The following is a 12626-nucleotide window of genomic DNA, read 5'->3' as shown; positions in this document are numbered from 1 at the left end:
CTTTTGGCTAGCAAGACCAGTGGCAGAACATACAAGTTAAAAAGTGTAGGGCTTAGCGCAGAGCCCTGGGGAACCCCCTGTTTGATGGGATTCATCCTAGAAGAAAAAGGGGGAGCCGAAACTTGGAAAAACCTGTCTGAGAGAAGAAAGCCAGGTAGGGCAGCGCCCCCAATGCCAGCCTCTTTCAGCCTTTGAATCGGGATCTGATGCGAGACTGTATCGAAAGCGGCACTGAGATCCAAAAGGATCAGTGCCGAGGACCGCCCCTCATCCAGAGCAGCTCGCAGATGTTCAGATACGGTTAAGATGGCTGATTCTGTGCTGAGGTTGCGACGGAAGCCACACTGAGGGTAGTCCAATATGTGATTTTCCTTCAGCTAGTTAGAGAGACTCGTATTAGCATGTGCCTCTGTGATTTTAGACATCCAAGGTAACAGAGAGATGGGATGAAAATTCTCCAACTTGGTCGGGTCAAGCGTGGACTTCTTTAGGAGCGGCATAACAGTGGCCTGCTTCCAAACCCTGGGGACAATAAACCCTGGCCAGAGACAGGTTGCCTGGCCCAGCGGTGTCAGAAGAACAAGCTGTATTCTCCTCAGATGTTCCGGCTTAATGGGATCGGTAGGAGAGCCAGATTTAATCTTCCTGCACAGTATGGCAAGCCCTTCTTCAGAAATAGGAAGGAAAGTGACTAACGCCTGAGCACAAGTGGATAAATCCTCACTGTTGCTAGCTAAAACCGTAGAAGGGAAGGTTTTATAGATGTTCTCCACTTTATTTATTAAAAAAGTGCCTAGGTACTCGCAGTGCTCACTAGACTTAACTATAGGTGTCTTGGGTGCCCCTGCATTTGTGCAGAGTGGTAATGATGGAAAAGACCTTCTTGGTAGAGTTCCGACTGTTTCTAATCTCCTCAGAGAAATAAGAGGCCCGTGCTTTCTGTACAGCCCTGTGATATTTCTTTATAGGTGAGTGATAGTTGCCTTTCAAAATAATATCAAAATCATGCCTTCACTCCCGTTCCAGTTGTTTACATGCTTTACGCAAGGAAGAAAGGGTACCATTGTACCAAGGATTAGACTTGGTACTTCGCCCCTTCGACCACTTGGCCGGAACCTTATCATCCAATAGGAGTTTAAGCCAGTTGGTAAAGGCGTCACTGGCCAGATCAGGCTCATCTGGCCAGCAAGGCAAGCTTGATGAAAGGCAGGTGTAGAGCTGGTCAAAAGTCAGTTTATGCCATGCACGGAGAAGAGTACAATACTGATGGGGCCTACAAGATGGCACCCCTAAAAGCTCCATGGTGATCAGATAATGATCTGTCCAGTCTAAAGGAGTGTGGGTTGAAACGGAGACCCGGGAGGTTAGAGAAAACAGGGTCCAACAAATGGCCCGCAGAGTGAGTATCACCAGAGACCAGTTGAAGCAGTTGGCAGGCTGCAAGGTCCGTGGTGAAGGTAACCGCCTCAGGATTGTGTGGATTGTCAAGGTGAAGATTTAAAACACCAATGACCAGAAAGTTGGCATATCTCACAACCAAGGTACCTACTAAATCTGCCAACGCAACCATTCCCTCCTTGGAGGGACCCGGATTACGATAGACTACTAGCCTGACAAAGTGAAATTAGGGTTAAAAGTAATGCCAAAACGGCCACATTCACAGCCGGCCACATCTTCCTTGACCAGTGAACAAGTGAGATGAGATTTATAAACAACTGCCACCCTTCCTCCCCCCCCCCCCCTCTTGACTCTCGATTGATGGTGCAAATGCTATAGCCTGAGGGAAGCGCCAGATCCGGTTTAGCCAGCGTGTTGGCTGACAACAAGGTTTCTGTCAAGAAAAGGACCTCCGGGGACTCATCTTGAAGTAGGTCAAACACATCTAAGTAGTGTTTGACCAGAGATCGACAATTAAGGCTAAGCATTTTAATATTTTGTCCTGAGCCCTGCACTTGTGTGGGTGGGCATTGCAAGATAGCTTCAGAATTATAGTCACAAGTCCTACAAGAGAAAGGACCCGTATGGGTAATAGGAAAGAGAGGACAAAACATACCCATTGAAGATCTAATCGCAAGGAGGTTGTCATGAGAGTAAGAATAGGCAATTTCCACAGAACTGGCAGAGTGGCTGGCGTCGTCCTGGCGCGGACGGGCGCAGACAGGTTTGCCTTTGGCGCGCCCGCTGCACGGGTCCGCTGTGCGGTCGATCCAGCGTGGCCTTAAATAGGGAAATGATCAGCCATTAGACGGCGCAACACAGGAAGTAGTTGCACACAAAGGGAGCCTCACAGTGTAACTAAAGAGCAATAAGAGCACACTAAATTTAAAAACAAAGCGTCATACAGAGATAAAAGTTAAAAATACTGTAGCTGCGAGCAAACAAACAAATGACCCCATGCAACGAGGGAAACAAACAGCAATAATGTAGAGTTGGACCTCATTTGAAGCAACCCGAACTTCAGCCAACGAGTTGGAAGTGGTATCTCTCCATCTCCCCTAGAGACCACCATAGCTCATATTTCTACTGCACATTGTGTGTGAGGGAGCCCCCAGGCAGAGTTCTGTGCGAACCTCACAGTGACCTTAGCCTTCAATTTTCAGGTCTACTGTGGAACTGCACCAGCCTTCAATCAATCAGTCAAAAATCTTTATTCGGATACAATATATCCATAAAAGCACAAATCAAATCAAGATGGCAACATAAAAATGCATTGATAGATAAAAAGAAGTACAATGTCATAAAAAATGATTTCTAAATGGGAACTTATGGGTTGTTGTATAAAATATATTACGTCAATAGGCTGGGATCCGAAAATTAAAACAATTATGATAAGTACAATCAATAAAAAGTCTTTATGGGGTACACATTGTTTAGCGTGCACATACTGCTGCTTTCAGGAATGAGCCTACACGAAATATTAATTCATCTTCTTCCAATTTAAGGAATTTCATATAGGCTGCTTTATGATGAATAGTGTTACAGAATAGGAGTTAACCCAACGGTGCTGGGACCTGGGTAATTCAGTGTTACATATAAAGGGGTCCCAGTTGCAGAATCTCTTAACACAGAGACAAAAAGTAAAAAAAAAAAAAAACAAGCTACTAACAATCTATTCAATAAGTGCATTTGTAAGTTGACATCACATGGGCATACTGATATCGCCATCAATTACTTCTAAACATATATATGTACTCCTATCCCAATTATTCCAACACAGCCAAAAATGATCTGTTGCATTTGGGTAGGACAAACAAGTAATATGTCAACTTACAAATGCACTTATGTGACTTCTTTAAACCTTCTCTATACCACCACAACCCTCACCAATACTGTACCCCTCTCCCCCCTTTCCTTCTCTCCCATGCCTTCCCTTTGGACAGTTATGTATTCTGTAATTCAAAAATGTATGCACAATTAGTTTACAACTGAGGGTGTGAATAAAAACATCACTCATTGAATAGATTGTTAGTAGCTTGTTTTTTATAATTTTTTGGGCTTTTTGTCTCTGTGTTAAGAGATTCTGCAACTGGGACCCCTTTTTATGATGAATAGTAGCACTTTTAAAAATAAATGGCAGCTGCAAGTTTTAGGGTAAATTCATTTTATTTCTTGGACAGGGAGAACTGTCACCATGGCTGACAGAGAGACGAAATCGCTTTTAAAGTCCTGTCCATCTGGTGGTCAGAAGAAAATCTACTCTGATGACCAAAATGAACAATGTATTTATTGCCTTTATGGAGCACACATGCCTTTTCTACTGTGGCACTTGAAGTACCTTTCCATCTAAAACCCTAAAGGACAGAGAGAGAAGGTAACTTCTCCAGTATTGGGGTATCTTTCATAGATTCACATTCCGCGTCGTCGGAATGGGAGTCCCACGATACATAAAAATAGCAATAAACATGCAAATAGAAACCATGTCATAGGCAATCTAGAACCAGGAAGTCAAAAGGAAAAAATCCACCACTTTCATGACTCGCCCAAGTCATTATATGCAGTCCAAACTACAGCCGATCAGGCGACCGTTCCCCCCCCAGAATGTACTCCTCAGAGGCTCAAGCTCTCAGATTTTCTACTGCATATTGTGTGAAGGGATTCTCTCCGAGAGCTCTGCTCAGTACTTCTCTGTTTTTTCTTTAGGAATTCTTCATTTTATGATGTCTTCTTCAAAGAAATCTCTTTCGACCTTGTTAATCTTGTGGAAGCTCCGGCTGTTTTCAGAAGATCCACACAAGAAGTGCATTTACTGCTTATATTGTGATCACCAGGTGAGAGACTGCAAGATCTGCAGAACTTTTCCACAAAAGACTCTGAGGGACAGAGAGGGACGTCTCCTTCTGAGTCTACAGAAGATTAAAGATCAGGACAATCCCTTATCTGAAGTTGGGAGTATTGCCTCTGTTCAGACTACTTCCTCTAGGAAGAGGACTGCTGACCCGGACTTATCTTCTCCTGGGGCTAAGGTGTCGAAAAAACAGCACACCTCTAAGAGTGCTGACATGCCTTCTACTTCAAAAAAGGCTTCTCCACCTTCTAAGAGTAAGAATATGATATGCCTTCTACGCCCGAGAAAGACTGTGAAGTCTCAGGCTTCAAAACAGGTTTCTGATGAAGATTTACCTCAGAAATGTCCCTCGTCAACGAGCTAGACGACGATCTCTTCGTCGCCGCTGCGCTGACGTCGATTGCAACTTTCTCGTCGCCGAAGCCACAGATGATGTCGTCGTCGACATCTTCACCATCGACGCTGGTATCCATCTCCGTAAGACCAGTCCCGTTGACGAAAGATGTGAAGTCTACCGTTGACGTTCCTTCGACGAAGATTATGAGAGTGTCGTCGATGATTGCCTCGTCAACGGCCGCCTCGTCGACGACTGCCTTGTCGTTGAGGTCCGTCTCGTTGACGATAATTCCATTGACGCCCGCCTCGTCGACGACTACTTCGTCGACGTCTACCCCGTAGAAGCTACAGTTGTGTTTATGCATGGCTCTGCAGGTTTGGTCTTCATCTACCCCTGTAGCATCTTGTACATAATCTACGCAGTTGCCTCCGTCGACAGAAATGCCTTCTTTGTTGCTTTGTTGGAGATCCTTTCTCCAATTCACATCTCCCCTACTAAAGTTCCTCTTAAGTTACCAGAACAATTTTTGGATTCTGGAGAGGATGATGAAGAATCTGATGAGGGTGATAGGTTTCGTACTGCCAGGACCCCTTCTCAGCTCTTCATTTAGTATCAAGATGTGGATCAAGATGATGACTTTTGCCCAGAAACGTAGCCATCCGCTACAGATCCAATCCCTACGGCCCAAATGCTTCTGGCTCTTAATCTGCAGTACATGCTGGACGATTATTATCGCCATTTCCCTCCATCTGAATCGGCTTCTTCTATACCGCCCACACCCGTTCCTCAACCTTCATCAGCTTTGAGGTCACCCAGGCCATATTCTCTGGTACCTTCGCATCACTCTCAGTACGCGCACACCTCTGACGACGATTGAGAGGAAGAAGAATTAGATGACAGATAACTCCTTACGGAATGGGATGACTACCAGATACAAACTCCGTATCCTTCTGTTCCTGCCGGCTCCCCTCCTGTTGACATTGGAGGTTTTCATCTTCTCATGGAACGGGCTACACAACGATTTCTCCTTCCTATGGAAACAAAGAAGGATGATTGTTTCCTTAACGATTTTAGAGATCAACCGAGGAAACAAATACTGTCTATCCCAATTACTGATTTCATTTGGCAGGAAGGGCTAAACGTTATGAAAGCTTCTGCTTCTATTCCTGTGGTCCTGCCGCACCTTGACAAGAAATGCAAAGCTCCTGACAATTCACCTGCATGTCTGATAGGGCAGCCAAAGGCAGATTCTGTTGTTGCCCAAGCAGCTCCACGACGAGCACAAAATCCCTCCTATCCACTGTCAGCCCCTCCTGATCGGGATGGGAGACGTCTGGACGCTATTGGGAAGAAGGTTTCGACCATGGCAGCAACGACCATCCGTGCAGCTAACTCACTGGCTATCTTAGGAAGATACGATAGACAGATGTGGTCGGACATTTCTCCCTACATCGACATGTTGCCTGAGCCCTCTAAATCAGAAGCGCTAAAAATTCTTCAGGAAGGGGAACGAATCTCGGCTGAGATGATTGATTCGGCTGTGGATGTTACATCAACAGGTTTTTGACAACCGGCAGGTGCCGCAGTCCTGTGGCGACAGGGCTGTTTAAAATCCACATCATTTCGCCAGGAGGTTCAAGCTAAAATCATTGATCTGTCTCTTTTTGGTCAGTATGTTGACGAGGCCCTCCAGGCTATTAGCAGCATAATCCCCTTATTACAAAAGACCTAAACTACATACAGTGAGGTTCTGAGTAGGGTTGGGTATAATGATTTGTTCCGCCCACAGAATTGGTAGCATTTTGGTCACTCTGCGTTACTCTTTAACACTGAGTTCTGGTCAAATTCTGCCAATAACTGCATGACAGAATTTTTCTTCCAAGAGGCTCCAGAAAATGTAAGCTGGCAAGTGAGATTTGGCATCCCCTTGCGTGATGTTCTAACGCAGGCGGTAGCGAGCGATGGCCGTCATCAAAGGACGGCCTCTGAAGTAGAATTGCTTACTCTGCTTGATCTACAGGCGGTAAATTGCACCACAAGCTACATATTTTTTATCCGCTGGAGGAACTTAATGTAATCTTGTGGAGTTGTTATGTAGACTCTGCAAGTTTTGCTACCCCTAGTTCAGAGTACACTGAACAAGATTTCTAGAGGCCACCATGCTTCAGAATTCTGCTGCATGTCTTGTGAGAAGGAAGTCCCTCTAAGCTCTACTCATCTTTCAGAGATAACATCATGTGCTCGGATGGATGGCTTTTTACATGATTTTTCTAACATTTTGTCTGCTCTCTTTCTGAGTAGTTTGTCTCCAGTGTGGACATGAAAGAAACATGAAATTGAACATGTCTGATTGCAGTTAAAAACACGGACTATGCAGGTGTTAATGACACCAGAATATGAAGGAAATTGTCATTGAAGACTGGTAAAGACTGTGCGGGCCATCTCTTCCTGTGTCTGTAAAAACCTAAAACCAAGGGCACCCCATCTTCCTGGGATGACTCAGTGCAGAGTGCCACTCCAGCTCACCCTGGGAAAGCACAAGCAAACCTACCAAAAAGCCACCTCTTCTGATGTTATAATGGCTACTTCAAAAGAACGTCCTTTGAAGGTTCACGAAAAGGCAGAGAAGAAATCTTTCAAACACTTCCATTCTTCTGAAGTGATCAAGTGGACTAAGAAGTTCACCCCCAAAATCGTAGTTGGTCATGTGTACACCCAAAACTTTGACGGGCTCTGCTTCTACCTTACTGTCTTCAGTGGTGAAAAAAACAATTGGTAAAATCCCCAACAACAACCTCGCCAGTGTTATTGGCTCTGCAAACCCAAAAACAGCATAGATGCCTTTGCTATTTTGTCTGTTTTTGGCACACTTGTTGTGTTGTGTAGATCGATTTAAAAGTTTTTCTTCTTTTCTGAGAGTGAATATTGACAACTTAGCCAATGTCTGCCTTCTTCGGTAGCAGCCATTTTCTTGTCTATGCCTTGGTCTTTGGCCCTCATTTGCAATACCATCAGTAGCTGTTTTGTTGGCAACAGATATTGTGAAGGCCTTCCATCAAGAGATCGGTCAATAATGCCACGGTTATTGGCACATTTAGACGTCTTCCAAGAACAGAATCTTTGATCTCCGACAAGGGCATACCCAGTCTTGTTGCATAAAAAAACATTTTCAATCAAGCTGGCTCCTTACCCACCACCCAAAATCATAAATTTGGATTAGTCTAAGAATGAATAGTTCTTTGGCCCGCATACAGTCCAGAACAAGTGGAGGTCAAATGCCAAAGGGGCGAATGAGGAAGAAAATACCAATTTAATAGACAACAAGAACCAATGCAATGAAGGGGAATCACCACTTCCCAGATCCTCGATGCCCATATTAAAAGCATGAGGAAAACATTTGTAGTACCTTCTGCAACATTATGAGCTGTACTGTGATGATGGAGACTACCAGGAACCACAATTGTTCCACCCAGTTTTATTAAAGCTCTTTAACAGGAAATGGTAGGTTGGTAGTAAGAGGACAAAGCATTAGCCATTCCATAGGAGCTACGCAAAGAGTTGCACACGATGGAACAAAAGCTATGTGTACTGAACAATGCAGTGATAGGTAACCAGAAAAGAGTAACGGTGGCCCAAGCAATGAGAAAGCAATACCATGCTACGTTAGAAAAATTGAGGAAGTATTACAAAAAGCACTACATCACAAGGGTGCATGATATAGGGAAAATCAGGTAGACTGTCAGCATAGCTTGTTAAAAATTAATCTAGGGACCCCTCCATTACTAAGATGTACACTAATGGCGGGCAGCCCATACACTCCCCCTCACTGTATAATCAAGAATTTAAAAACTATAATAGGACGCTGTATGGAGCCCCACCTAGCCTTGCTGAGGAAGTCCTAAATAGCGATCTATTGAGAGTGCAGCTCTAACAACTAGATGCAAAACACTGTGAAACAATAGGAGCCCCCATTACCATGCAGGAGATCTGTGCTGCGGTGAAAGAACTAGCTACAGGCCTAGACGGATTGCCTGCCAAATTCTACCTAACATACCTAGGAATGCAGGCGCCACACCTCGAGAAAGTATATGCTGAGGCCTGGGAAATAGGCTTGATACCTCAGTCGATCAGAGATGCAGTAGTAATACCCCTTCCAAAAGACAAAGGAAAAGAACCTCGGGTAACTGACTATCACCCACTCTCCATGTTGAATCTATATTTTAAGATCCTGAGTAAAGTGTTGGCCCTTATGCTCCTCCCCCACATGCTGGGCCTTGTACATGTAGTCCAAAATGGGTTTATACCCAAGTGCAGTACTCCGCAACACCTTAGGAGGCTTTATCATGTCTTATGCCACCCAACAACACAGGTAGACCAAAGTGCAATGCTGATGTTGGTAGATTTAGAAAAAGCCTTCGACACAGTTTGATGGAACTTTTGTATTTTTGGTAATGAAGCGAATGGACATGGGAGATGACTGGATTAAGTGGGTCAAGCTGCTATATACCGCCCGACGACAAGAGTTAAAACTGACACCGCACTATTGTAGCAATATGATTTTATATATATATATATATATATATATATATATATATATATATATATATATATATATATATATATATATATATATATATATATATATATATATATATATATATATATATATATATGCACTAGGCAGGGGGACGGACTAAGGATCTCACTAATGCCTAGCCAACAGGATGTATCGGATGAATTATTAAATGAATGGGGCGAATTCATTTTGGAATCATCTTTGGGATTAATCAAAATCCTTGTAAAACATCTAGAGGTTGCGCTCACTAAAATAAAAGAGGAATTGGCGGAATTGGAAAAAGAACTGGCAGCTTTGGAACTTACCCCAGAACAAAGCAAATTAAAGAAGAGTTGGAAAAATATGTGAGCAAACATGAAGAAGTGGTAAGAAACCGCAAACAATCTAAATTCCTAAGAGATGAGGAGGACTATACCAATGGATGCATATTCACATATGCCAGAAAATTTGATATTTTCAAAAAACAAAGCAAAGGTTTCAATAAACAAAGCTCATCTAGTGCAACATCACTGACTTCTACTGGAACAAGTGAAGATGGGGCACAAAATCCAGACCCAATTAACAAGGATTTTTTAGGGGATATGAGACTGGTATTAGAACAAAGGACATGGGAGTTCAGTCAGAACCAAAGTACCAGAGGAAGAGGTCGAGGACGCAGATGGGTACCCAGATCAGGAATATCCCAGAAAAAACAACCAGAAGGGGACAAAGGAGAAAAAAATGGATCAGAAAGCATAGGCACGGAAACGAGATCGATGCGTCAGAAGAGGGGCAAATAGACAACACAATGCAAGATGAATTGGTGGTTTTGAACTTGTCTCATAGAAATATCAATGAATACGAAACATCTTTACTAAAAAGAGGAATAACATTCTGTCCATCGGAATCAATGGATATAGCACAGACAAGAATTGATATATACAAATATATCAGGAAGATAAAACTTATGAAAACCTTTGAGGAAAATGAAAAAATGGCAACATATGCAAAAAATAGAAAACAAAAAACAACAGATACATCCAGTATAGGAGAGAGACTAACAACAGCGGATCTACCAGCATTGACATTACTCACGAACATGGATACAGACAATGAGGGAGATATTATCTCTGAATCCCAAATAGTCCAACAAAAAGGCGCGGGTTTAAGTGGGATGAAAGCACCCTCAAAATTCTATCCCCAATTACCTCAAGGGAACAAAATTGACTTATTCCAAGAGGCTATTGTCAAAGACATTTATAAAATCAAAGGACAAAAGTACAAAGACAACCTATCCAAAGATGAAAGAACTGCTCTGAATAATTTGAAAGATGATAAAACAATAACAATAAAGTCCGCCGATAAGGGCGGAAATATCGTCATCCTGAACACGATTGATTATGTGGCTGAGGCACACCTACAGTTGGACAATAAGAAATATTACAGGAAATTAGAAACAAATCCAACGAAAATCTACAAAGAAAAATTAGATCTAAAACTTCAATTGTGGAATAATCAAAATCTAATTGACACAGATGAAAAGAAATTTTTGTGTACAGATCATCCAAAAATGGCTACAATTTACTTTCTACCGAAAGTACACAAGAACCCACTAAAACCACCAGGGAGACCTATTGTGTCATCGAAAGGGTCCCTAATGGAGCCAATTGCAAACTACATTGATTTTTTCCTTATGCCGTTCGTTACCAGCTTAAGCTCATACTTACGTGATACAACAGACCTCTTGAAACATCTAGATGACCTACCATGGCAAACAAACTATCTATTGGTGACAATGGATTTCGTGTCCCTGTACACGAATATTGACAACAACATTGGTTTGAAGGCTTGTGCTTTCTTTTTGAAAGAACGAAAGATTCAATTCAATCAACATAATCAAATGCTGATTGACATGGTGGAAATGTGCCTAACCCAAAATGTATTTCTTTTCGGAGAAGAGATCTACCAACAAATCCATGGCTGCGCCATGGGTTTCTCATTTAGTCCAGCATATGCATGTCTCACAATGGGGTGGTGGGAACAACAGATCGCTTGGCACACGGATAATGACTTTTATGTGGAGAAAATCGCCAAATGGGTAAGATATATAGACGATCTTCTGATAATTTGGGAAGGAACAGCCTTGGAATTTGAGAACTATTTCCAGATTCTCAATTCCTCTACTTCCAACATCCGCTTTACATACCAGATCAGTAAAGAAAGAGCTATTTTTCTCGATACAGAAATCTACATACAAAACAACAAGGTGGAAACAACACTTCATAGAAAAGACACAGCAACCAATTCAATTTTACACTATGACAGTTTCCACAAACCCTCAATCAAGGAAAACATACCATATGGGGACTTTTTAAGAGCAAGAAGAATATGCTCGGAAGAAAAGGAATGGGAATCAAAAAGTAAAAACATGGCTCAAAGGTTCAAAACCAGAGGATACCACAAAGCCATTATCGAAAAAGGATGGCAAAGAGCAAACCAAAAGAAACGAAAAGATGCCTTGATAACGAAAAAAACAGTAGTGAACACCACCCAAGAAAGAGTGCCCAATGAAAGAAAAGTGAGACTAATTTTGGATTATACAAGGGAATCAAAACAAATTGTCAATACTCTGAGAAAAAACTGGAAGTTATTGCAATTAGATCAAACAGTGGGTAAAATAATGGGCAATCATCCACTTGTCACATACCGCCGAGCCAAAAACCTAAAAGACAGATTGATACAGAGCCACTTCCAAGATAAAACAAAAAAGAAAAAAGGAATCCAATGGATGAATACAAAAGGTTTCATCAAATGCCAACGATGTAAAGTTTGCCTAATTGCTACAAACAAAAAAGAAGTGATGCTGCCCAACAAGAGAATGTGGAAAATCAACCAACTAATAGACTGCACAAGCACACACGTGGTTTATGTAATTGAATGCCCATGCGCAATGAAATATATTGGAAGCACGAAAAAACAATTCAAATTACGCATCCTGGAGCATATCAGAGCCACAGTAAATAAAGACAAAAACAATGCTGTTGCAAAACACATGGAACTAATGCACAACAGTGATTGGAAACTTTTAAAAACATATGCACTGGAATGTGTGTTACCACATGAAAGGGGTGGAGACCAAGAAAAACAACTGAGGTGTAGAGAATCCAGGCAAATCCTAAACTTTCGAACGATGAGCCCTTGGGGCTTAAATCAGAGTGAGGAACTCTATGTACACTTATGATATACTAGACATTTTGAGAACTGTTGTAAATACCGAACCAATTTCTTTGCAATGAGAAATAGAGACTAATAGTAGACATGCTAAATGTAACATATGTGTGAATGTGGGAATGGAATGAAATATTATGGAACAGCGTACCCGTTAATGTGCAGGATGAAAGAACCATGATCTAATAACTGGCCAAATTACAATTAATTTGGGCTTAACA

The 12626-nt window shown here is 42.2% G+C and overlaps 1 protein-coding gene across 1 annotated transcript in view; it reads left to right on the top strand.

Annotated features, from left to right (window-relative positions):
• The first annotated feature begins 10276 nt into the window (after nt 1-10276).
• LOC147659643 (beta-1,4-galactosyltransferase 3-like) overlaps nt 10277-12626 on the top strand; it is a 302447-nt gene continuing 300097 nt past the window's right edge. Inside the window, exon 1 of the mRNA XM_086951582.1 lies at nt 10277-10774. Within this exon, the coding sequence (XP_086807708.1) occupies nt 10277-10774 (498 nt within the window). The remainder of the gene's footprint in view (nt 10775-12626) is intronic.

Source organism: Lissotriton vulgaris, unplaced genomic scaffold (assembly GCF_964263255.1).
Source record: "Lissotriton vulgaris unplaced genomic scaffold, aLisVul1.2 SCAFFOLD_1897, whole genome shotgun sequence".
NCBI classification, from domain to species: Eukaryota; Metazoa; Chordata; class Amphibia; order Caudata; family Salamandridae; genus Lissotriton; species Lissotriton vulgaris.
Note: the sequence above shows the minus strand (reverse complement) of the source record. Positions and strands in the feature narration are given on the sequence as shown.